The following is a 26,666-nucleotide window of genomic DNA, read 5'->3' as shown; positions in this document are numbered from 1 at the left end:
CTGTCCCCCTAGCCACTCCTAAGGATTCAGGGGTGGCTTTGGAATACATGATGTGTGATACATCATATGCCATGCTATCTGGAATGTGGACTCGTCACAAAAGAAACTGTAAATGGTCTTTTGATGCAGTTTCATCTTCGGATGACTAAGGTGTGAAATTAGTTTTATAGCTGAGGTCTGTAGTACGTGTCTGCTACATGTTGTATATGAGTTGCCTGCTTCCTCATGTTTTTTTTCTATTGAAGTCTAGTTGATTTACAATGTTGTGTTAATTTCTGCTGTACAGCAAAGTGATTCGGTCATACATATCAATACATTCTTTCTTAATATATATTCTTTTCCATTATGGTTTATCATAGGATATTGAATATAGTTCTCCATGAAATAACTCTTTTTCTCACGTTTGTATTAGTTAGTACAGAAATCAGTTTGCGTTTCCCATGCATTTAAAAACCATCAGCAGAAGAAGAGGAAATGTACCCGGGATCTGACAATTAGCATCAGTGAGAAAATGGTCCATGTGTAGGAAGGAGGTAGAGAATTGAAGTTGAGATGTGGATACTACATATGGACCCGCACACAAGATAGCCATTAATGTTAATGGGAGTGCAGTAGGTAGGGATTTCGTGGAATGAAGGCTTTAATCTTAAATGGTCCTTGGTTTCCGTGCTAGGACTTGGATGGGACAGAAGTGGGTATCCCGCGGGCGCTGAGGAGTCGTACGCATGCCTAGGAATTTCAGAAGGCAGGGACCGTGGCTGGAAGGTCTCTGGGTTGTAGGGCAGACACGGAGAGCAGACAGAAGGCTGGGAAGAGCACAGGCAGGAAGGGGCAAGCTTGTTGGGTCGGAGTCTGGGAGGCCGGCAAAGAGAAGGAGGAGGATGCAGCTTGAGTGAAAGCAGCGGGATTAAGGCATCTGGGCGAGAAGCCTGGAGAATGTGGGAGGAGGGGCTCCGTCCCTGGGGAGCCTGGCGGGCAGCGAAGGCACAGCTCGGGTGACCAGAGGCAGGGCGTCCTGGGGGAATGTGGGTCAGGCAGCCAGCCTCTTCCAGAAGGGCTCTTGGTTTCTTAGGGTAATCTTTCTAGATGTGTACCTTACTTTTCTTTAAGACTTTCACCCCCCACCCCACCCCCCCGTTTATAGCTCACTCTTCTATAGAAACTAGTTATTAGACCAAATAAATGAACAGTGAGCTAATGGCTATTCAGAGCCCACTGAATTAAGTACTCTTCGCTTCAAATTCCATCTGCCGTTAGGTCCTCTCCACTGATGATGGGCCCGTACCTAATATAATCAGCGGAGAGCTGTCCCCATAATGAAGCACATCGCCCACCCTTCCCCTTCAGCCCCCCTTCGCTCTCTGTTGTCTTACCCCCTCAAGTCCCATCTCCAGCCTCCTTTGTCACCTTCAGTGAGAGCTACCAGATGGAGCCGCAGCCTGAGACTCCTTATGCACTGGGCCGCTGAATAGGATTTCATAATTAGCGACATTCACAAGATGTCATGGGGGCCAATTTCCAAGGCGACTAAACTATGTACTCAGTGGTTCCAAGGTTCAGGGTGCTGACAACTTTCCAAGAGCCTTAGAGGGAACTTCGAATAAAAGGTGTTGATGGAGACTTCAGATGCACCCACTGCCAGGCTTAAGGTACTTTTATATGACTCACTTCATCTCAACCTCACGACAGTCCTCGAAGTGGAATTTTATTCCCCTTATATAGATAGAGAAATAGAGGCTCAGAGAAGTTCAAGTGTCTTGCCCAAGTTCACAAAGCAAGTTAAGTATCAGAGCTGGGATTAAAATCCAAGTCTCTCCAGCTTCAAAGCCCATGCTCTTTCCCCTACCCCTTTATGCCCCCGGAAAGCACAGTAAATTATCTCACTGATTTGCTCAAATAAATAAAATGTGATCGCTGAGTCTTCCTTTTTAGTTTTAGTTCCACGTAAGGTTCTAGACACAGGGTCACTTTCTGTACTTAGCTTAAAATGGCAAGTGGTATATTCCTTTGATCTTCATGCTCTACTTTTAAAAAATTTATTTATTTTATTTATTTATTTTTGGCTGTGTTGCGTCTCCGTTGCTGCGCACAGGCTTTCTCTAGTTGCAGCGAGCGGGGACTATCATGCTCTACTTTTTATTGCTTCTTTTCTTAGAGCGAATGGTGAATATTAGCTTGTTTTACATGGGGTATTTTGACCATGTGACACCCTTAAAAATTAGCCGGAAGCAATATTTTAAATACCAACTCCTTGGACACCCAGGACTTTTGCTGTATTAAAATGAAATGGGAAGATGAGCTGTTTGGCTGTACCATGTGACTGTTGTGAAATGTTCTTTGTTTTGATTAAAGTTATATCACCTGAGGATTTCTGTCTGCAGTTTATGTTAACTGTTCCCGTTTAACCGTAGACTCATGAATACAAAGTAGAATAGGGACAGGTTAAGGTGAGGCAGGAAGCAAGGGACAGAAAGATCTTAACCTGAACTGTGTTTGTCCTTTTCCAAGTTGGAAAACGGGGACTCCCTGGATGGGGAGGGGAAGTAAAGGGATCTCAGAGTGAGTGCGAATGGGAACTTCAGAGGCTGCTGCTCCTTGTTTGGACAAATGACTGATGATGGGGATTAAACATTTTAAAAAGCCGGAAGACTCATTTGCTACTAGAATATCATAACCTGAGTTTTCATTTTGTTAGTGATGCCGTGTCGGGGGATCTCTGTGTCGTCAGTCAGTCGTGGGGATGAATGGGGCAATTTGTTAATGAAAATACAAATGGAATTAGTTTGGAAGCTGCCGGCGGTGTCCGTCGTGGATCTTGTTTAACTGGGCCGGTAGCATGGATTTTGGTGTTAGTGATGTGTCACTCAGTGTCACTTGCACTTGTTAGGAGAATCCAAGCGTTCACTGGCAATTAAACTTGCAGTTTGTGAATTTTACTGGGCGAAGTCTTTGTCAAGGTGAAACATGCCTAGAATAGTGGACTTAGATGGCCAGGTTTTGTGGGAAAACTTAAGGGTGATTTTAGGAAAAAAAAAAAAAAAATGACCTCTTTTCCCTCGCAATCACTTAATAAAAATGTACTCAGAGACACGCATCCCGCTCTGCTGGGTTAACCATGTGATGATCGTGATTCTTTTAATGTTTTACATGAATCTTCGTGTTTTCTATCAGTGTCTCTCAATGCCACAATCAGGGTATTTTTGATATCTTGTATTACCCTAATCGCCAAGAAGTATGCTCCAAACTGATTAATTCCAGAATGACTAAAACATCCTATGCAATTCATTTATTGTTCCTGCAGTTAATTGAATATTTGGTGATTTAAAGGTACCCTGATTATTTCCTAAGATATGTCTTTATCACCAGGCAGATGATCTGCGCGTGGTCCCCGTGTGGCTACACGGGGTGGCAGCCTGCACTGTCACACGCCGAGAGGGTAGGCACTTGGGAGGGCTCTCAGTCAACTCAGCACCTGCCCGATGGGCGCCTGCCTTCCCTGGCCCTTAGAGGACCCCGTCCGTGCCCAGCCCGAGAGGGTAGTCTGGGGCCAGGAGTGAGAGCACAGCCTCCCCGGGCGGCGTGCAGCTCGCTTTCTGCTCCCGGAGGAGGGGGCGGAGAGGGGGATGCACGAGATCGCCGGCTCTGAGTGGCTAACTTGCGCTTTGTGGACTCTCTGAATACTCAAGAGTGCATTGAAAGGGAGGCGAAGGTGGCTCCGGAATTAAGCGGCAGCTTGGCAACTCGTCAGGCGGCAGTTCTAATCCCAGTGTCACCACTAGTTCTCCTCCTGTCTCCTGTCACACCTGTCCGAGTGACTCCTCCACAGTTCCTGCGAGAGGACGGGGCTGTGAGAGACAGACTGACAGACAGACAGACAGAGCAACCAGGCAGCGGGGGCTGAGCCCCAGCCTGAGCCCGGCTTCTGTCCAGAGCGCAGTGTGAGTGACCTGGGTGCCGTTCCTCAGGGGGCTCTGAGCCTGAAGTGGCCTCAGGTGGCCCCGGCACTGCTCGGCCATGTCAAATCCTTGGCCTCTCCCCCCCTTATGGGGCGAGGACTGCGATGGGGACCTCGGCGGCTGGGACCTCCTGTCGGACATGGCTCTGTCCGTGAACCCGGTAGGTACCCCTGACACCCAAGTCAGACCTCCTGTTCCGTATTGTCTGTTTCCCCTGTAAATGTTTGTCTCCCCCAATTTGCGTGGAGTCTCGAAGGCAGAAATTATGTTGTCTTTGGTGTCTTTAAACCCTCCCCTTGGCACCGTCCTGAGCACACCGTGAGCTCAGCCAGGATTTGTTGTCTAAAGAAGTAAGTGGGAGAACTGATGAATGGGCGGACGGGCGAACGAATGCGATCCTATTACCCTCGTCGCCACCTTACAATGTATGTCCCAGTGGGTCTCAATTGTTTGTTTTCCCGTCCCATCTAGACATTTAACTCCGAGAGAAAGAGGCCAAGTCTGACGGCTCTTTGTGTCACCGACCCCCCCTCGCCCAGCACTGTTCTAGGCACAGAGGAGATGCTCGCTGGCTAATTCAAAGGCACTTGCAGGGGGGGAAGAAAACACTTGCGGCTCAAATGAGTTGTCTTGCGGTGAAAAGAGCAGCAGAGCAGGGCTAGATGACTTTGCGGGACTGGTGACTCCATGTCAATGCTGGATTCCAGTATTTTCTAAAAAAGAAAAAAAAATCTGAACGCTCGGTATGGATGCATATTTATTTGACTGTCCGTGTCGGCAGAGTTCTTCCCCAGAGTCCACAACTCTTTCTATCTTGACAGCATTTCCCCATAAGGAAACGGATATTTATAATACCAGGTGTAGACATGGTATTTGCCGTTGGCAAGAGTGAGTCAGATCTTACCTTGTGCAGACGAGAAGACTGGGCTTCGTAATAAAGCAGTGAGGAGATCAGCAGGGCAGGGGCTAAAAACCCAACGCACCATGAGGGGCTTTGCGGGTTACAAAGCGCGTTCACAGACCTTATTTCATTTGCTGCTCGCAGAAACCCTTGTGAGCTTTGAAAGGAACAGGTATTACTCTTATCGTCCTTTTATTTTACTCGATTTTATTTTATAGTTGGGCAAACTGGAACTCACAGGGGTAAGGTCGTGAAGTCCTGTTCCCAAGGGGTAGGATCAGCCTCCCACCCAACTCTTGAGACTCGTAGGCAAATGTCCTCGCTGTGTCTGCATGTGACTGATACTTTTTTCCCACTTTTATTTCAAAATTAACATTTGTGTGTTTGTGTGGCAAAGGGAAAGCAAAGACCTTTTCATGAGAGTTGGCAGCCCAACAGATACAGTGGGACAACCACACTGAAGATTTAAGTCTTGGCTGTAATCATTTTGACCTTTGTGTTTGGGGAAGGTATATGTTAGAAGTTCAACAACTGTCTTGGAAAATACGGTTGCTAGAGCCTTGAGCAATGGAATGAGATTTTTTAAAAAATTTATTTAGTTAGTTAGTTTTGGCTGCATTGGGTCTTTGTTGCCACACGCGGGCTTTCTCTAGTTGCGGCGAGCGGGGGCTGCTCTTCATTGCGGTGGCTTCTCTTGTTGCAGAGCACGGGCTCTAGGCACGCAGGCTTCAGTAGTTGTGGCACAGGGGCTCAGTCGTTGGGGCTCGCGGGGTGAGTTGCTCCGTGGCACGTGGGATCCTCCCGGACCAGGGCTGGAAGCCGTGTCCCCTGCATTGGCAGGCGGATTCTTAACCACTGCGCCACCAGGGAAGTCCTTGGAATGAGATTTTATTTGCTGTTAAGAATAATCTGTTGAGTTCTGTAATCCTGTAATATGTTAGACCAGCCTCTCCTAGTGTATATTCTGCAAACACCCATTCTACGGAATGGCGATCATTGTTAATTGGAAAAAAAAACCACACATGAAAGCCAAAAACCCAACAATCAATAGTCAAGAAAGTTGGGGAACATGCTGCTTTAAACCAATTACATAGGTGTCTCAGAGCCTCTAAGTTGCATCATGGGTTGCCAAGAGGGGGATGCATGGCAGCATTTCCCATACTTTTTTTTGGACACGGAACCTTTCATTTTGCAGGACTGGTGTCCATGGGATGTTCTGCTTTATAGTACTTACCATGGTAACAGTCGTCCATTACCTACGTGATTCTTCACACCCACCTTCTTCCTGAGTCTACAAACTCCATGAGGGAGGAAACTGTGTCTCCTTCTGCTTCTTTCCGTTGTGTCTTTGCCGACCACAAGCCTGGTGGCACAGTCCCTGGCCCTCAAAGAATATTTGTCGAATGAATGAATGAATGAATGAATGATCTCTGCTAGACCAAACCACGTGTGGTTCCCTATCAGGAGCCTGTATTTAAGGTTCTTTACCATGTTTGCCCAGGCAATTTGTCAGCCTTTCCTTCTACTGTTCTTTCCACTCAGTATTAGAGTATTCGTGTTCTTGGAAGGGTGACTGTATAATTTGTCGTCCGAATCAGGACATTTTTGAGGGTGAAAAGGGACACTGTCAGTAATGACAGCAGAATAACATGTGTACACTGGAACCACACTGGGTTATAACCCAGGCTGGATGGCCCCCGCGTTATTGTGGACTCTCTAATTCCCCACTAGGGATTTTATGCTGCTTGGAGCAGGGACTTTTCCGTGGAGTAGGTAGTCAAGGTAGTCAATAAATATTGATTGTAGCATGTATTTTTTTAAGATCGAGGGAAACTGGGACCATATTCTCTGCCCCATTTCCTCAAATACAGTTGTGTTTATACCTTAATCTATCAGAGTAACTAGGGGATTAGGACTTAGTTGCCCTTGCGAGAGGCCTGGAACCTACAGCCTCTGTGGCAGTACTCTCTTTACAGGACTGGCCTTTTACCTCCCAAGGCAGTGAGTGAAAGAGACCAAATGGTCTCCCTACTGGAACTGGAGGGAAGTGGAGGTGATCAGATTGCCTCCGTGGAGAAGGTGTGAAGGTGTGAAGGAGAGAGTTCGGAAGGTTTGGGGGATGCCCGTACCTGCACAGGTGCCATCACACCTGGTAGACCTTCCTCCAGCTGGTGGTCCCACCCTCAGGTCCCTCATCAAGCACAGCTTTAGAGCTGGTGTTTCACTTTGGCATTTGGTTTCTTGCTCTCACTGACTCTGGAGCTCCTGAAGGAAAGGGCATGTGCCAGGTGCGGCGTCAGTACTCGGTACAGCTCTGCTAGCCGCTTGAAGTTTGATTGATTAGGAAGGTGTCACACTGAGGAGAAAAGCTCAGGGCGTTCACTTTGTGAGATTCCCTCTGTAGGCGTCTGATTGGACTCCTGAGTTAAAAGGGGACTTCAGTTAATCACAGAAGTGGTTCGTATAGGCGTCCTCTTTTACAAATCTGTGATTATGAATAACATGGTAAAGTATGTCAGTGGGTGGAAGAGGCCTCAAAGATCAGGAAGGCGAGCTCCTTCTTTGGATGGATGAGCAAAGTGAAGCTCGGGGGACAGGGGAGGGTGGCTCCGTGTCCCAGAGCAAATCAGTGACAGAGCCAGGCCCTCTCTGCGTCTTGTACCGTGGTCTTACTGCTTCCGTAAAAGAAAACAAAATTGGCCATTTGCAGGTACTTACTGCTTTGTATTTCACAGGGGAAACCCCACATGCATAGCTATATTTACTTCCTTTACGATTTTTCCTACAGGGTAAAATATTATACAGCGTGCTTTTCTGAGAATAACCAGATTATGGTTAATTTTCTTTTTTTGTTTATTTTGTTTTAGGTGAGCCTTCCCAGTGACCCAAGCTGTGTTGAAGAAATCTTGCGGGTGAGTTTAAACCTTTATCTCTCTGCCTTTTAATAATGAAGCAGTCAACCTGCTTCAGCTGTTTAAAGTCATTCCTCTTCTGTTTCTGGGAGTGTCTCATTTCTTACCTCGTCTTCTTGCTCTCTAATCAAGCTAGTCTCCTGATCTCACCAAGCTTCTGTCGCCTTCTCGCATCCTTCTGAGTCTTTTCAGGGCTGAACAGAGACTCACCACCTCCTTTAGGAAACGTTTCCTGTTCAAGCATCCTACCCGCAGTCTTTGCCTTTCTGTTCTCTGGGATCTCAGGTCAGCCTCATTGCTGCCTCCTGCTACGTTGCTGATGGGACATGGTCATGGAGATTGTGGCCTGCAATGAGGGGATGAGAAGTGGCAGGGTGGAGGGGAGGAGATGAGGAGAGACTCGAGAATGATGGCAAGTTATGGGAGATGGTACTAATAGGGGTGAACTGGTGCATGAGAATGGCGTGGAGACAGCACAGAGCTGCAAAAGGTGGCAATGACCTCTCCCAAAGTACACGATTAAACCAAAAGGAGAAACCAAAGCCAAGGCAGAGAAATGTATCTCCCGTGTCTGCCTGTTGGCATCCTAAGGCGTTGCGGTATATGAAGAACAGGAATCATGGGAGTGAGTTCTCTCTCCACCATTTGTCACTTCTGCAATTTGGACAGATAACTTCATCTTTCTGAATCTCCCTTCCTTGTCTGTAAAAGAGGACAATAATGCCTGTCCTGATTCCCTTATAAGCTGCCGAGAGGTATCTAAATGCTATTTACTATGAGAAATGATCAGTGTGGCCGGGAGAAAAACACGCTGGCTTTCCACTGGGGAAAGAAATCCATCTCTGTGCCAGGGGAAATTCTTCACCCCCTTTCCTCACCTCCCCAAGTCACCTCAGCTCCCCCGACACTCTCCCTGGTAAGTGTTGGAAGCAAACCCTGTGAAGATGCAGCCAAAGGAATAGAAAGGAGTAGAAACCTGTTTACCATGGAGCTGACCGCGCACCTGATTTCCCCCACTGTGGGTATTCGTGCACCTTTTTCAGCCCAAGAACGTTGTTACTGACTGTTAAAGAGGGGAGTCCGATCACTCTGATCAGAGATGAGACGATCTGAGTTAGGGGAGTACTGGTTACTTTGGTAAGAGTCCAGGAACCGCTCCATCATCTCTCCCTGGGATCCAAGGGCCGGGGGTGGAGGTGGGGTGGGAAGTGTGGGCGGCCGCCATGAAATCCACAGCGTGATGCACCCTCGGAACCCAGCCGCTTGCTCCCTGCACCTTGCATCGGGTGGAGACAGTGCAGATGCACCAGATACACCAAGTACTGTGAGGGTCTTGGCCACCTGCCTTTTAAAGAAAGGCGATGCTGAAAGAAACCTCTTCCTCCAGTCCCTACAGTAGTCTGGCTTTTCCAAATGAAGTCAGTGGTCTTTTCTGAACCCCAGAGGAATGCCAGACCCGTTTCAGAATCACCACCTCATTTGTGACAGTTGGAATTCTCCACTTCAGAGCAGCCTGGCCCTGGAGCCTAGGTGGCCCACACAGTGACCGAGCGAGGGGAGCCGGCTGGACACCTGGCAGAGGCTGGCGACTCCAGGCTGCTGGAGAAGCCACTTAGAGAAACAACAGAATGTCACTTAAACACGGAAAGAAAAGAAGTAGTTACCTTAATAAGCTCATAAAAGGTAGCTCCCTTTGAGAAAGTAACAAAAGTCTTTCTGTTGTTCTTGAAAGAGAATCTAGGGGAATGGGCTTTTTTTTTTTTTTCTTTCGAAGGGCTGTACATTGTATAGAATTCTGGGGCTTTTGTTTTGTTTCGTTTTCTCAACAATACCGTTAATGAGTGGGCTTTCCTTTATTGAAGAGCGACATGTTTCCATCTCCATGCTTGGAATTTTATAGACCACAGTACATGGCTCTACAGAGTGCTTGCTGGACCTTTTTTTACGGCACGTTCACGTTCCTGTTTGTTTGAGGGCCTCGGAGCCCTGCAGACGATCCCACAGTAAGTCTGTTGGTCACCTTGCTCCCAATCTGCCTCCTTCTTGAAGGGGCCGGAGGGGGGAGATACCTTTCCTCTTTCTCTCCTCCTCTCTCTGACCCCCTCGGTGCTTTTCCAACTAAGCCGAGTCCAGAGCAAGGTCATCTTCTCTCCGTCACTGAAGGGGGCTCTGCAGAGGAAGGCGCTCTGGCCCAGGGGTGGGAAAAGCTGGCCGCCGGTTGGTCCTGACGTTGCATCACTTCCTAGCTGTGTGGCTTTTCAATTTCCTCGTCTGGAGAACAGGGGTTCATTCTGCACCCTTACATCCCTCTCCTCTGCCGTGAACGAGTCTGTAATGTGTACATACCGCTGGCACGTGTAACGGGGAGAGAGCTCTGTCTGTCGGCTCGCCCAACTTTCCCACCTCCCCGAGCCCCCCTCTTTTCCCTCTACAGCCCAGCAGGCAAAGCCACTTCATCGCACATTGGTACAGACGAAGTAGGACACGACTGGCCTCTCCCCGCTCTCAGCCCCTCAGTCCCCAGGCGGTGGAAGTACTTTGGCCTAACGCATTGGATTTGGGCCCCCTTTTCAAAACGCTGTTCAAGTTCAAACCAGTTGGCTTCCTTTGAAAGTCCCTCTCGCCATTTTTCCCCTTCAGACCCACTTCTCTTTCCACGCACTCCTGGCTCTCATTCTACCCGGGAGCCCACCTTGTCTGGTCTTCCGGGGCTGACTTGATCTGATATGACGAACGTATGTCCCTCTAGCACGTGACTGCCTTTCAGAGTACTTGAACCTCATTATCTTATTTTGATCATAGGAACCATGGTAGTCCCTTAGTATCGGCTTGGCCAAAAAGTTCGTTCGGGCTCTCCGGAAGATGTTATGGAAAAACCCGAATGAGCTTTTCGGCCAATCCAGTGTTTCAGGAAATAGGGGCCCAGAGAGGTTATACATGACCTGCCACCCTGGGTGAGGCTAGTATATGGCAGAGGCACAAGGAGAGTCTGGTCTTCGCTTTGCACTATACCTGTCAACCACCGTGTCACAAACCTACAGTGAAAATCTCTGGATTCAAAAACAATTGCCTCAGATGCTTGGCAGACTTACTCCTAGCAACTCTAACTGGGAATACCAGCACGCCGACAAAATTTGAGCCGGTCTTAGGAATGAATTCTTCCGGACATCTTGAATATTTTCAAATCTCATTTCAAATAATAAAATAATAACAATAACAAATTACTGCTACCAATAAAAAAGTAATAGTAGTAATGTGCGACTTTATGCAGGCAGAGTACTTAAGTACATTATGTCATTTACTTTTCACAACAGAACTAAAAGATTTTATTATTAGTTACTAGTTATGGAAAGCCAGAGAGGTTGAGTAATTCGCCCTCAGGGCAAACAGCCGGCTCTAACAATCCTCATGCTGCCCCCTCCTGTTCTCTGTTCCTGTCGGCTTACCTGAATCCATCCTTATTTCACAAGCTCCGGGCTCTCATGATTAACATTACAATGGCATCAACCAACAGCTCATTTCAGCTTCTGTTGTTTCCTTAATTCGTACACACTCAGTTATGCCAAAATAATTCCACGTAGTTTCTCCAACAAATCAGAATTCATCAGCCCACAACACCTTTCCTGCCACCTGCCCTTCTTCCACAAAACAAGCTGTGGAAATTCAGATGGCTTTGCTCCTTGTCAAGTATATTATTGCTTATTATAAATTTTACAGGTCAGAAACTTAAAGGCAGCAATCTGAGCAGTGCAGCCCAGCCTGCGTACCTGTTTCCATCAGCATGCCATTTTCTCTTTAGACTCAGCATGCCATTTTCTCTTTAGACTCAAGCTACCCTCGAGTACAAACAGAAATGAAAAATAATAATAACTCTGGCCCTAGTGATGGCGTTCTGCAGTTACAATTCATCTGTCATATGAGGGATTCCTAAGCTGCTCATATGTAATAATCTGGGCCGCAGTGGCGGCTTCTTTTCCAGCTCCGCCGGGTTTTATGGGTCCTAGAGTAATCATTTCTGGAAGAGTTAAGCCAAGGAGAGCAGTCTGCACTAAATGCTACTAGCTGAGGATGGATGTTCAATGATTATTTCTTCTGCAGTGGTATGATTTATTTGTTCTTAGCAAGAATTGACTTAAAAATATCAACAGACTGTCAATTAAATCCTTTCCAGAGTCACAAATGCAGATACAGCACTTCTCTTAGATTTGACGCCGAACAGATTGTGTTTCCTAGCTAAGTACCTTCCGTAGTTGATAATTTCATAAGCAAACATCTGTATGGGTAATTCACTGTTTATGAGGGATGCTGAATTTGCTAGCTAGGATTTAGGGAACTTGATGTGATAAACTATCGTCTTACAGATTTCTCCCTGCCATATGGATCAGGTTTGTAAACACCGGCATGGGCACCTCTTTTGATTGCAGCGTGATCTGTGTTTACAACATTTTAAATTACGGCAATTCTGCTTATTAGGTCTATGTTTAAGCGCACAGTTTTAGTGTGGAAAGAACTTACCAAATAATTAGAGGACGGCCATTTACAGTACTTGCTAGTTTTTACTTTTAAAGGGGAAACGAATGAAAAAGCCCATCTTAAGAGTGAGAAAAAAAATGGATTGGGGAGCAAAACTGATCAGACAATTACGTCTGAAAGGAATTTTGATTATATTATCATAACTATGCAGCATAATCAAGCACCTTTCAGTAGAATTTCTTTGATAAATTTAACCAATAATTAGGCAATTGATTTTATATCCTGTCAAATTAATGTATAAATAATGTTCAAATTGGAATCATGCAAACGATTTTCTACATAGCCGTCTTAAATACTAATCCTCCCAGGATGATTCAGAAAGCATCTATCCTATTCTGGTGTGGACTTTCAAAATTATAGTTTCTTGAAATAGTAATATAGTGTTCCATCCAAGAAAGACAACAACTGCTAAATATAATTTAGACTATAATTAACATTAACACTGATGGAGTCAAATAAACGGACTAACTAATGATTGCACCCTCTGCTATTCTGATGACTGGTTCCTACCTAATGACACTGGGAAATATGTAAATTTGTCAGCAGGTGAAAATGCCCTTGACTGGGTAAATTATGTGGAGCATTACCTTTTCTGAAGCTAACTCAAAGCACTAATGGACTTAATACATAGCATGCATGTGTGAGGTGAGCTATTCATGGAACCAAATTAGCCCACAAGAGATATTACCCATTATTTGCCTCCCAATAATCATTTCCTCTTTTCTCACACACAAACCAACCCAGAAGAAAGACGCTAAATTTAATTATAACAACTATTATGTGAACAATGTAGGTAAGCCATCCAGTGGGCTTCCAAATGCACTTAGAGCCTGTAAAGCAGTTTAAATATTTTCATGTGGAACCTGGGGGTTTGCAGCTAGTGTATGATGTGAATTTTAAATGATTATCCAGACGTCATTGGGTAAATGAGTAACGTGGGTAACGAGGTGACTGGCCCAGTGAATCATGGGAACCTGTCAAACCTGGGACATGTCAGGGAAGAGATGATGTCAAATACCAGTAACTTAGCAACTCGGCATTTAGCTGTCCAGGGAGCGAACAAGAGTAAGCCCTTTAAAATAGCTGAGTAAATATATGAGTCCCCATATATCTTGGGTGTGCTATAAAAATAAGCCTGTTTTCTGTCAACTTGTTTCTTTTTGCAAATATGGTGATTTATTATTTTCTACTGAGTTGAATGAAAGCACGTGAGAATTTAAGCCACGTGTAGAACTTACACCTGCTTTCTGTATCTTGGATGTACAGGGAGGGTAATGAAACAATGTATTAGTTTGCCAAAAAGCAGTCTAGGCATATCTGAAAGAAGTAATAGCTTCCAACTGTTGTTTAAGAACCAGTGTTTTTTTTTTTTGTCCTAGCTGTGCTAGTGGGATTGGGTTGGGAAAAAATGTCTAATGCAAGGAGGTTAACCACTCCATGTGCATCTGTGTAAAGGTAAAACCAGTGTCTCTGGAAAATGCATGGAGAAAGTAGCCTCTCAGAATCAATTTGGTAGGCATCTTCCAGTTTTGAAATGAAAGCACAAAGCAAGGCTTGCCCCATTCTCTTGTAACTCACCAAAAGCATTATGGAGGATGAGAAAAAGAAATGTAAACTCCGTAATTGCTCTAACCAGAAGACATCCATAAGCCTAAATCACTATTCTGTAAAGATCAAACAGGGAAGAATCCAAGAGATGATTCCCGTGGTCATGGACCTGGGGCATAGATGATGAAGCACTGATTTTCAGGATAAGAGGCACACCACAAAAGGCAAAAAAGATATTGCAGTAATGGGCACGGGTGTGAAGGTTTATGATGGGAGCTTCCGTGGGCCAACTCTGAGACGTGCGTATTTTGAGAAGTAGGAAAGGCCGAACCGGATGAGAAATTACATAACTAATCCACATTTGTGGAAAGCACGTTGTTGCTGAGGCAAGGTGGAAGAGCCAGAGGCTGCTTTGAGAGCAGCTTGCAGAGCTGATGTTTCTTGATAAGGCAGAAGTAAAGGCCGAAGCACTGGGTGGCACGCCCTGGTGTTCAGAAGAGAATTCCTGCTAGTCTGCTAATATTAAGCCATGGCCGCCACTGCCACAAACATATCCTGCAGATAACTGATCCAGGAAGAATGCCTGTCCCTAAAACATTAGTAATAATCAAAACAGGAATCACTATGAGAGCTATGCAAAACTTAAAAAAATAGCATATGAAAAAATGTAGCAGAAGAAACATTGCTATGACCAACGTAGTGGCGTGAATTGTTTAAAAATGAGGGCTTCCCTGGTGGCGCAGTGGTTGAGAGTCCGCCTGCCGATGCAGGAGACACGGGTTCGTGGCCCGGTCCGGGAAGATCCCACGTGCCGCGGAGCGGCTGGGCCCGGGAGCCATGGCCTCTGAGCCCGCGCGTCCGGAGCCTGTGCTCCGCGACGGGAGAGGCCACGACAGTGAGAGGCCCGCATACCGCAAAAAAAAAAAAAAAAAAAAAAAATGAAGCAGTTTTGGGACTTCCCCGGTGGTGCAGTGGTTAAGAATCCAGCTGCCAATGCAGGGAACATGGGTTCGAGCCCTGGTCCGGGAAGATCCCATATGCTGCGGAGCAACTAAGCCCGTGAGCCACAACTACTGAGCCTGCACTCTAGAGCCCGCGAGCCACAACTACTGAAGCCCACGTGCCTAGAGCCCATGCTCTGCAACAAGAGAAGCCACCGCAATGAGAAGCCTGCGCACCGCAACAAAGAGCAGCCCCCGCTCACCACAACTAGAGAAAAGCCTGTGCGCAACAACGAAGACCCAACGCAGCCAAAAATTTTTTTAAAAAGCAGTTTTATCTAAAAAACAAGAGCCAAAGCAGTGATACAAGAGCTTAAATAGGCTATTTAAAAAGTACAGAAACAAAGAACTGCGAAGTAATGGATTATGAACAGAAAATCATTAGAATTAGCACATTTAGGATCTGTGTTTTCCTAAATGAAGGAGTAACAGCAATAAATAATTTGTTAGTTATCCTCATCAAGAAAAAAAGGGCAAAAACACAAATACATAAAACAAGGAATGATAAAGAGAAATAACCTCTCAGATACAGAGAAAATAAAATAATCACAAGTGACAATTTACTCACCTCTGTACAAATAAATATAAGCATCTAGATGAGGTGGACAAGTTTTCTAGTGAAATATAGTTGACTGAGACTGACTCCAGAAGAGAGAAAATCTAAACAGATTTATCACCATCAATGAAATGGAGACTGGTCCCACCCATTACTGAAGTCATCACTCCCAGAAGGGGTTTCATAGGAAAATTCAACCAAACCATTAAGGTATAATATAGCTTAGCTGTTCCAGAACATAGAACAAGAAACATTTGCTAAGTATTATTTTAGAAAAGCTAAACTAGTACATAATATTGATACCAAAATCTTACAAAAACAGTATATAAAAAAGAAGATTACAGAATAACATCACTTGTGAATATTGATGCAAATTTCCTTAATGAAATACTAACAAAGAGAATCAGATGGTATTTTAAAGGATATGCAGCATGACTTAGTGGCTTTTGTTGCAGGAATGTAAAGCTGGTTCAATATTAGGAAATCCATTAATGTAATGCCTTTTATGAATAGAATAAGAAAGAAAAAAACTACATGCTCATCTTTGTAAATGCTAAAATATACTTGACAAAACTCAACACTTACTCTTGATAAGACAGAAGATGGAAACATCCTTAATGTGATAAAATATATCCATCTCAACCCAAAAGCTAGTGTCACATTTCACAGAGAAACTCTAGAGACATTTCCATTACAGTCGAGAAAAAAGATTAGATATTCTTTGTCATCCTTATTATTTAATATTGTTCTGGAGGCTGGCCAAGGTGATTAAACAAACTAAAGAGATAAGAGGTATTAAAATGGGAGAGAATGTGTTAAACGATTATTATTTGTAGATTATATATATTGTTTTCCTGAAAACCCCAAGAGAAATAACCAAAATGATTATTATGAACAATACAATTCTGCAAAGTTTCAGTATGCAAAATAAATATATAGAAATTGTCTTTATATGTAAGACAATCAACTAAAAGATATAATGGGCAAAAAGACTCCATTTATATCTTATGTGTTCATTTACAAGAAGTGTGCCAGAGCTATATGAACACACTAAGTCACTACGAGAGATACCAAAGCATATTTAAACAAATGGAAAGTCATACCATTCTGAGATAGGAAAATGATATTTCAAACATTTCTATTCTCCCTAAGTTAATCTTGAATCTTTACCTCACACCACACAACAATATTAGTTCCAGATGTAGGAAAGATTAAAAACAAACTCATAAAATATTAGAAGTAAATATGGGAGAATTTCTACATTTTTCATTTCCTGCCTGTCTCCTGATAAGCTGGCAGGGGTAGGAGGCAGTCAGGGGAAAGTTCAGATGTTCGAGGAGATCGGAGAAGGTTTGAAATAGTCATTGAAAGGGAGAGAGGGAGCAATCTAAGGGATACAGTAAGATTATGAGGCAATGTCAAGGATCGGGTGATCCTGAAGACCTAAAGTTTGCATAGGTCCCAATCTGTAGATTGTGTGATTTTCTCCAGCAGTGCTTAGCTCATTACACAGAGACCACCGATTAATGGGTCAAGGGCAACCTGGAGGCCTCAGAGAGGTTGAATAAATTCCTCCAAGTCACATAATCATACAGCTACTAAGCAGATGAAACAGGAACTCAGGTTGGCCTGAACTGAATGTACACACTAATAATAATATCAAACAATTACATAGCAGTTTTCTGTACCTGGCACTGTTCTAAGGATTTCACACGTAGTAACTCATATAATCATCATACCAATGCCAGGGAGCAAATACTATTATCACCCCCGCCCCCCGATACAGATAATGAAATGGAAGGACTCTGGGCTTAAGTGACTTTGCAAGTTCAACAGCTAACCAGTGGCACAGCCATGATCTCGACCCAGGCAGTCTGGCTTCAGAATCCATGCTGTTAACCGTTACGCATTCTGCTTTTCACCATGAGGACACAGGGATGAAAGAGTAGGTTTTAAGTGATGATTACAGAACTCAGACCCTGACCCACTGGATAACAATAAAGCTAGGTGAGATTGCTAATAATGCCACAGGTCAGAATCAGGAAAACAGCTTACCAGATGGACTAAATCTGATAAAATGAAGTTTCATAGGAGTATAGCTATATGGTAATTCACTTGAGTCCACCAGGGTTTAGAGTAGACACATATTGCTGCCTAAAACTGTATTAATTAAAGACAAGTATCTACAGCAGGGCTTTTCCTGTAAAGGAAAACTTTTCCTGTAAAGAGCCAGATTATACACATATTTGGCTTTTTAGGGCATATGTTCTCAGTCTCAACTACTCAACTCTGTTGTTTTAGCATGAAAACATCCATAGACAATATGGAAAAGAATGCCGGTGACTGTGTTGCAATAAAACTTTATCGACAGAAACAGTCAGTGGGCCAGATTTGGCCTGTGAGAGGTAGTTGGCTGACCCCTAATCTAGAACACCTAGAAATAAGAGGGGGATAGATCCCCTCTGCTTTGTTCTACTTAGACTACACTTGGCATGTGGTATTGATTTCGGGCCAGCACATTAAAAAACTTACATTCAGTAAAATTTAGCTTTTATTTTTTAGTTACCATCCTCTGAGTTTTAACATATGCACAGATTCCTGTAATCACTACCTTTAACAGAATACAGGACAATTCCAATATCCCAGAGAGTTCCTTCACATTACCCTTGTGCAGTCAGACTCTTCTCCCCACCCCCAAACTCTAGCAACCACTGACCTCTTCTCTGTCCCTACAGTGTTGCCTTTGCCAGAGTGTCATCTAAACAGAATCATACAGTAATGTAAACTTTCCATAGCGCGTCTTTCACTCAGCATATGACTTTGAAATTCATTCAGGTTGTTGCATGCAGCAATAGTTCATTACTTTCTGAGTAACAATCCATTACATACGTATACCACAGTTTGTTTATCCATTCACCTATTGAAGAATATTTGGGTTGTTTCTAGGTTTTTTTGTGATTTTTAATAATGTTGCTATCAATAATCATGTACAGAATTTTGTGTGGACATATGTTTTCATTAATCTTGGGTATATACCTAGGAGTGGGACTGCTGGGTCAAGTGTATGTTTAAACTTATAAAAAAGTGCTGAATTGTTTTCCAGTGTGGCTGTACCATTTCCAGAGTGGCTGTATATATGAGACTCAGTTGTTCACATCCTTGCTAGCCCTTGATCTTATTGTTATTTTTTAATCTAAGCCTTTCTAATAGGTGTATAGTGGTATATCATTGTGGTTTTACATTGCATTTCACAAATGACAAATGATGTTGAGCATCTTTTTTCATTTTTGTATATCTTCTTTGATGAAGTGGCCATTCAGATCTTTTGCCCATTTTTTCAAATTTATTTTTATTGCGGTAACATTGGTTTATAACACTATATAAGTTTCATGTGTACCATATTATATTTCTACTTCTGTATACATGACAGCATGCTCACCACTAAATATTTCATTTCCATCCATCACCATACAGTCAATTCCCTTTACCCATTTTGCCATCCCTGTGCCCCGCCCCTTCCCCTCTGGTAACCACTACTCTGTTCTCTGTATCTATATATTTGTTTTTGTTTGGTTTGGTTTTTAAAATTCATTTTGTTGTTGTTGTTTTTTTAATATTCCACGTGAGTGAAATCATATGGTATTCGTCTTTCTCCATCTGACTTATTTCACTGAGCATAATACCTTCAAGGTCCATCCACGTTTTCACAAATGATGAGATTTCGTCTCATGGTCGAGTAGTATTCCATTGTATATATGTTCCACGTCTTTATCTATTCCTCTGTTGATGGACACTTAGGTTGCTTCCATATATTGGCTATATAATAATGTGGCAGTGAACATAGGGGTGCATATATCTTTTCAAATTAGTGTTTTCATATTCTCCGGATAAATATCCAGAAGTGGGATTCTGGATCATATGGTAGTTCTAGTCTTCATTTTTTGAGGAATCTCCATGCTGTTTTCCATAGTGGCTACACTAATTTACATTCCCACCAACAGCACATAAGGGTTCCCTCTTCTCCACGTCCTCGCCGACACTTGTTATTTCTTGCCTTTTTGATAGTAGCCATTCTAACAGGCATGAGGTGATATCTCATTGTGGTTTTGATTTGCATTTCCCTAATAATTAGTGATGTTGAACTTTTTTCAAGTGCCTGTTGGCCATCTGTATGTCTTTGGAAAAACGCCTATTCGACTCCTCTACCCATTTTAATCGGTTGTTTGGTTTTTTGTTGTTGAGTTGCGTGAGTTCTTTATGTATTTCATATATTAACCCCTTATCAGATATGTGATTTGCAAATATCTTTTCCCATTCAATAGGTTGTCTTTTCATTTTGTTGATGGTCTCTTTTGCTGGGCAGAAGCTTTTTGTTATGATATAGTCCCATTTGTTTATTTTTGCTTTTGTTTCCCTTGCCTGAGGAGACATATCCAGAAAGATATTGCTAAGACCAATATCAAAGAGTGTATTGCCTATGTTTTCTTCTAGGATTTTTATGACTTCAGGTCTTACATTCAAGTCTTTAATCCATTTTGAGTTGATTTTTGTATATGGTGTGAGACAGTGGTCTAGTTACCTTTTTTGCATGTGGCTGCCCAGTTTTCCCAAGATGATTTATTGAAGAGACTATCCTTTTCCCATTGTGTGTTCTTTGCTCTTCTGTTGTAAATTAATTGTCCATATATGTATGGGTTTATTTCTGGGCTCTCAATTCTGTTCCATTGATCTATGTATCTGTTTTTCTGCTAGAACCATGCTGTTTTGATTACTGTAGCTTTGTAATATAGTTTGAAACCAGGGGGTGATACCTCCAGCTTTGCTCTTCTTTTTTCAACATTGCTTTGGCTATTTGGTGTCTTTTGTGGTTCCATATAAATTTTAGAATTTTTTGTTCTATTTCTGTGAAAAATGTCCTTGGGATTTTGATAGGGATTGCATTGAATCTATAGATTGCTTTAGGTAATATGAAAATTTTAACCATGTTAATTCTTTCAATGCATGAGCATGGAATATCTTTCCATTTCTTTGTGTCTTCTTCATTTGCTTTCAACATTTCTTATAATTTTCAGTGTACAGGTTTTTCACCTCCTTGGTTAAATTTATTCCTGGCTATTTTATTCTTTTTGCTGTGATTGTAAATGGAATGGTTTTCATAATTTCTCTTTCTGCTGTCTCATTGTTAACATATAGAAATGCAACAGATTTTTGTATGTTGATTTTATACTCTTCAACTTTACTGTATTCATTTACTATTTCTCATAGGTTTCTGATGGAGTATTTAGGGTTTTCTATATGTAAAAACTTGCCACTTGCAAATAATGAGTTTTACTTCTTCCTTTCCAATTTGAATGCCTTTTTTTCTTTTTCTTGACTAATTGCTCTGGCTAGGACTTCCAATAACAGTGGCCAGAGTGGGCGTCCTTGTCTTCTTCCTGATTTTAGAGGGATAGCTTTCAGTTTTCCACCACTGAGCATGATGTTAGCTGTGGGTTTGCCATATATGGCTTTTATTATGTTGAGGTACATTCATTCTATACTCGTTTTATTGAGAGGTTTTTTTTTTTGTCACAAATATGTGTTGAATCTGGTTAAATGCTTTTTCTAGATCTATTGAGATGATCATATGATTTTTATCCTTCGTTTTTTTTTAATGTGAGTATCACATGGATTGATTTATGGATGTTGAAGCATCCTTGCACCCCTGGAATAAATCCCACTTGATCATGGTGTATGATCCTTTTCAATGTATTGGTGGATTCTGTTTGCTAATATTTTGTTGAGGATTTTTGCATCTGTGCTCATCAGAGATATTGGCCTGTAATTTTCTTTTTTGTGTTGTATTTGTCTGGTTTTGGCATCAAGGTAATGTTGGCCCCATAAAATCAGTTAGGAAGCATTCCCTTCTCTTCAGTATTTTGTAAGAGTTTGAAAAGGATAGGTATTAAATCTTTTTTGAATATTTGGTAGAATTGGCCAGATCTACCAAACTGTCTGGTCCTGGACTTTTGTTTTTGTGAGAAGTTTTTGATTACTGTTTCAATCTCTTTTCTAACAATTAGTCTATATTCACGTTTTCTGTTTCTTCATGATTCAGTCTTGGACGTTTGTATGATTCTAACAATTTGTCCATTTCTTCTACGTTGTCCAATTTGTTGGTGTATAGCAGCTCATAATATTCTCTTATAATCCTTTGTATTTCTAGGATATCCATTGTTATTTCTCCTCTTTCATTTCTTTTTTTTTTTTTTCACATCTTTATTGGGGTATAATTGCTTTACAATGGTGTGTTAGTTTCTGCTTTATAAAAATGTGAGTCACTCCTCTTTCATTTCTGATTTTACTTATCAGAGCCTTTTCTCTTTTTTCTTAGTGAGTCTGGCTAAAGGTTTGCCAATTTATCTTTTCAAAGAACCAGCTCTTAGTTTCATTGATCTTTTCTATTGTCTTTTCAGTCTTTATTTCATTTACTTCTGCCCTGATCTTTATTATTTCCTTCCTACTGACAGTGAGCTCATTTGTTATTTGTTTAATTCCTCTAGGTTAGATTGTTTATTTGAGATTTTCCTTGTTTATTGAGGTAGGCCTGTATTGCTATAAACTACCCTCTTACTGCTCCTTTTGCTGCATCCTATAGATTGTGGTGTGTCATATTTTCATATTCATTTGTCTTCAGGTATTTTAAAATTTCTCCTTTGATTTCTTCATTGACCCAGTAGTTGCTTAGTGGTGTGTTTTTCAATCTCAACATATCTGTGATTTTTCCATCTTTCTTCTTGTAGTTGACTTCTAGTATCATACCACTGTGATCAGAAAAGACGCTTGATATCATTTCAGTCTTCTTAAATGTATTGAGACATGTTTTGTGTCCCAACATATGGTCTGTCCTTGAGAAACTTCCATGTGCACTTGAGAAGAATGTGTATTCTGCATTTGGATGGAATGTCCTGTACAAACCTTTCAAATCCATGTGGTCTGATATTTTCATTTGTGGCCTCCATTTTCCTTGTTGACTTTCTATCTGGGTGATCTATACATTGACGTCAGTGGGTGTTAACATTCCTTACTATTACTGTGTTGCTGTCAATTCCTCCCTTTAGGTCTGTTAATAATTGCTTTATATATTTTGGTATTCCTATCTTGGGTGCATATATATTAATAACTGTTATGTCTTCTTGATGAATTGTTCACTTTACCATTATATAATGTCCATCTTCACCTCTTGCTACTTTTTTTTGGCTTGAAGTCTGTTTTGTCTGATATGAGTATGGCTACACCCACTTTCTTCTGGCTGCAATTTGCTTGGAGTATCATCTTCCATCCCTTCACAAACAGCCTTTACAACTGAGGTGAGTCTCCTGGAAGCAGCGTATATAACATGTGGATTTTGTATTTTAATCCATTCAGCCACTCTGTGTCTTTTGATTGGTGAATTCAATTCATTTACATTTAGGGTGATGAATGATAGATAAGGACTTAGTACTGCCATTTTATCTTATGTTTTCTGGTTGTTCTATATGTCCATTTTTTCTTTTTCCTTGTGTTTCTGTCTGCCATTTTGGTTTGGTGGTTTTCTATGACGTTTTTCTCAGTTTCCTTTTTTTTTTTGCTTCATGTCTCTGCTGTACATTTATGTTTTGTGGTTACCATGAGGTTTGTATAAAACATCTCATTGGGCTTCCCTGGTGGCGCAGTGGTTGAGAGTCCGCCTGCCGATGCAGGGGACACGGGTTCGTGCCCCGGTCCGGGAAGATCCCACATGCCGCGGAGCGGCTGGGCCGGTGAGCCATGGCCACTGGGCCTGCGCGTCCGGAGCCTGTGCTCCGCAACGGGAGAGGCCACAACAGTGAGAGGCCCACGTACCGCCAAAAAAAAAAAAAAAAAAAAAAAAAAATCTCATAAACAGAATAGTCCTTTTTCTGCTGATAGCATCTTATCTTCATTTGCCTATACACTTTCCATCCTTTTCCTCTTCTCTTTTGCTCATTTTAAAAATCAGGTTGTCTTTTATCTTATTGTGGAATTTGGGGAGTTCTTTTTGTATTCTGGATATAAATTTTTGGTCAACTACGTTATTTGAAAATATTGTCTCCCAGTCTGTGGCTTGTCTTTTCATTCCCTTGATGAGGCCTTTCTAAGAGCAAAATTTCTTAATTTGATGAAGCCAAATTTATCATTTTTTTCTTTAATGGATTGTGAGTTTTGGTGTCAAGACTATAACCTTGTTGTTTAACCCAAGGTCATGAAATTTTTCTTCCATGTTTTGTTCTAAGAGTTTTATAGTTTAATTTTTTACATTTATGTCTTTCATCTGTTTTGAATTAACGTTGGTATGTGGTGTGAGGTGTAGGTTGAAGCTTGTTTTGTTCATTGTGTTGAAGCACTATTTGTTGAAAAGACTATCGTTCACTATTGAATTGATTTTGCATTTTTGTAAAAAGTAGATTGACCTTATTTATATGGGTCTATTTCTGGACTCTGTAGTGTCTTCCATTGGCCCATGTCCCTGGCCTTTCACCAATACCATAATGTCTTGAATATTGTAGCTTTATAGTAAGTCTTAAAATAGGATAGTGTGAATCCTCCAACTTTGCTCTTTTTCTAAAATGGTTTGGCTATTCTAGTTCCCTTTCCTTTCCATATGAATTTTAGGAACATGATGTCTACATTTACAAAGAATCCTGCTTGAATACCTGTTAGCACTGCGTTACATCTATAGGTCAATTTGCGAAGAATTGACATCTTTATTACCTTGTTGTATCTTTCAATTCATGAATATGGTATTCCTCCCCATTTATTTAGGTTGGCTGCCCTGTTTTTAGAGGGACATTGATAACTTATCATTCTATTTTGGGGAATGTATGCTTGGGGAAAATCCAAATCCCTAAAAACCTATATGAACATCATTACAACATTATTTGTAATAGCAAAAAAAAATGCTACTATATATCCAACAATAGGGGAATAGTTAGGCAAATTCTGAGTTATACACTCAAAAAAATAATTGACCATTAAAAAGGTGGCTTTGAGGATGATATAGCGACATGGGAAGAAAACTTACAGTATAATGTTAAATGAAATAACCAGAATATAACATTTTATGTGCTTAAATTTTGTAGCTATGTAAAAATATGAATAAAAGAAGCTAAAGGAAAATACTCTGAAATAATAGTTCTTATTGTGTTAGAGTGATAAGCTTATGGGTGAGTGTTTTGTTTTCTAAATGTTCTCGATTTCTATAATTTACATTACTTTCATAAAAAGTTTTTTAAGGGGGATGCTGCTGAACTGAAATACATTTAGCAAAGAGTAAGCAGGGTAATGAGTGGATTCACAATCGGAATGGCTGAAGAGATAAGCTAACCAGAAGAAAATTGAACTAGAAGAGGGAGCAGGCCGAAGCTGCCTGAGGGAATTATCATGTGGAAGCGAGACTCAGAGGCCGGCTTTAGGCTAGGAAGCCTCAAATGGTGGAACCCCTGAGGGGCAGTTACAGGGGGATAGTATTTGAGCAATAAGAGGAAAAATGTTCTAGGGAGACATCATGGTTAAGAAAGTAGAGCTTGGCTCTTCTCACCAGCTAAACATTCTTGGGTAACCTAACCATTTTGGATCTCCTTTACAAAACTGAGATACTACTGCCTAATTTTCAGGATCAGTGGGAGGGTTGAATGAGGTGATGTACGTGAAGCCTGTAGAATAGTGCTTGGAACACCCAGTGTTACTCTCCCCTCTCTCTCTGATCCAACTGGTGGATCTAAGGACTAAAGGGAGGTGAGGTCTCTGTCACCAAAGGTATTCAAGCAGAGGTATTATGCTTCCCCAGCGCCTAGAGGTCGGTGTCAAACTCATCTCTCTGTCCCTTTGCCCTAGCCCAGCATCTCCTCCTACACACACACACACGTATGCACACAAAGGTAACAAGTGTAGGTGTATAAAAAGTGCATAGAACAGGTACACTGTGTTTGTTGAATGACTTAAATTTGTAGAGGAATGGTTAGAGAAAACCACCTCATAGTGTTATTTACACCCACCGATGATAAAATTATTATTTGATTTTCCATGAAGATATTGTAAGTTAATAAGCAGATAATAGTGTTTAGTGAGTAGAATATTCATACAAATATTAGGCATTATAATGACTCCATTACTTATTTCTCCGAACAATATATTTAGTGCCGCTTTTTCTGCTGAGTTTTTCCATTGCCAATTATTACTTAATACCATTGCTGGAGCCTATTTTTACTATTGGTCCTCAAAGTACAATAATGTTGGCATTATCACTTTAAACAAGGCATTGATGAAAAGACAAGGTGGGACCCCCATATGCACCTATAACCGGAGAGAGGAGAGACGGTACCATTCACTATGCTTATTATTATTGTGCTCACAAGAAAGAAGCTTCCATGAGATGTGTTGTTTCCTCCAGAGTGAGTTTCTAAGACCTTTTTGTTGCTGGAAGCCTGTATGTTGCTGCTGTCAAACACTCTCAGCCTCACAGCAAAAGTGGTGTCAAAACGCAGCACACCCCCAAGGTCCTTCATCCCTGGGATGAACACGCTAACACCAACAGACTCACCCAGCTCTCCCCTGGCACTAGGTTAATTAGAAATGGCCGAATCACGGCACACGGGGCAGCTGTTCTCCCCCTCTTGGCCAGTCATGGACTCCTTGTTATTTCCAGTGATTCAGGCTTGGCAGAAGCTGGGGTCACAGTCAAGGCTCAGGGGTTCTGTCAGAAGCTCCAAGCAAATGGGGCAGGTCACCTCCTCCTGTATGTTCACGAGGATTCCTGAAGCCATGGCAGCTGCTCCCCTGCTCCTACCTGTCCTGACTTCTGAGGGTTCTCTGGCTCACAGAGCCCTGCATGATTGGAAAGGTTAGAAGTGGGCAGAGGAAGAAAAGTAGAAAGAAAATGACACTAGTTGTGTAGAAATCAAGGATGAGCCAAGAACAAAATATTGAAGGACAAAAAAGAAAAGGGGGAGAAATAAAGAAAGGAGCTTCTTGACCTGGTTTTTTAAAAAAAAAAGAAAAAGAAAAAGCAATGGCCGAATCACAAAATAAAGAAAGAAGGCCCATCTAAAACTAAGGCAGACGAAAACATCACGGCTGTCTGGGCCTCCGATCATTTTTATTCAGTTTGCTGTCAACTTCTCAGGACCTATTGTCACTGGAGGAAACCTGAGAACCTTGTCCACCTCAAGCTCTGCAGTTTCTTTCCTGCTCTTTAATGCATGGTCCCCACCACAGCCTCAC

At 42.1% G+C, this 26,666-nt stretch overlaps 1 protein-coding gene across 1 annotated transcript in view; it reads left to right on the top strand.

Moving 5' to 3' along the window:
• The window catches only part of AFF2 (ALF transcription elongation factor 2), a 340,186-nt gene that overhangs the window by 135,637 nt on the left and 177,883 nt on the right, over window positions 1-26,666 (top strand). The window contains exon 4 of the mRNA XM_089903923.1: window positions 7,725-7,769. Within this exon, the coding sequence (XP_089760049.1) occupies window positions 7,725-7,769 (45 nt within the window). The remainder of the gene's footprint in view (window positions 1-7,724; window positions 7,770-26,666) is intronic.

This window comes from Delphinapterus leucas, chromosome X (assembly GCF_059928025.1).
Source record: "Delphinapterus leucas isolate spDelLeu-1000000601 "Yukka" chromosome X, BTC_Dleu_Yukka2, whole genome shotgun sequence".
In the NCBI taxonomy this organism is placed as follows: Eukaryota; Metazoa; Chordata; class Mammalia; order Artiodactyla; family Monodontidae; genus Delphinapterus; species Delphinapterus leucas.
Note: the sequence above shows the minus strand (reverse complement) of the source record. Positions and strands in the feature narration are given on the sequence as shown.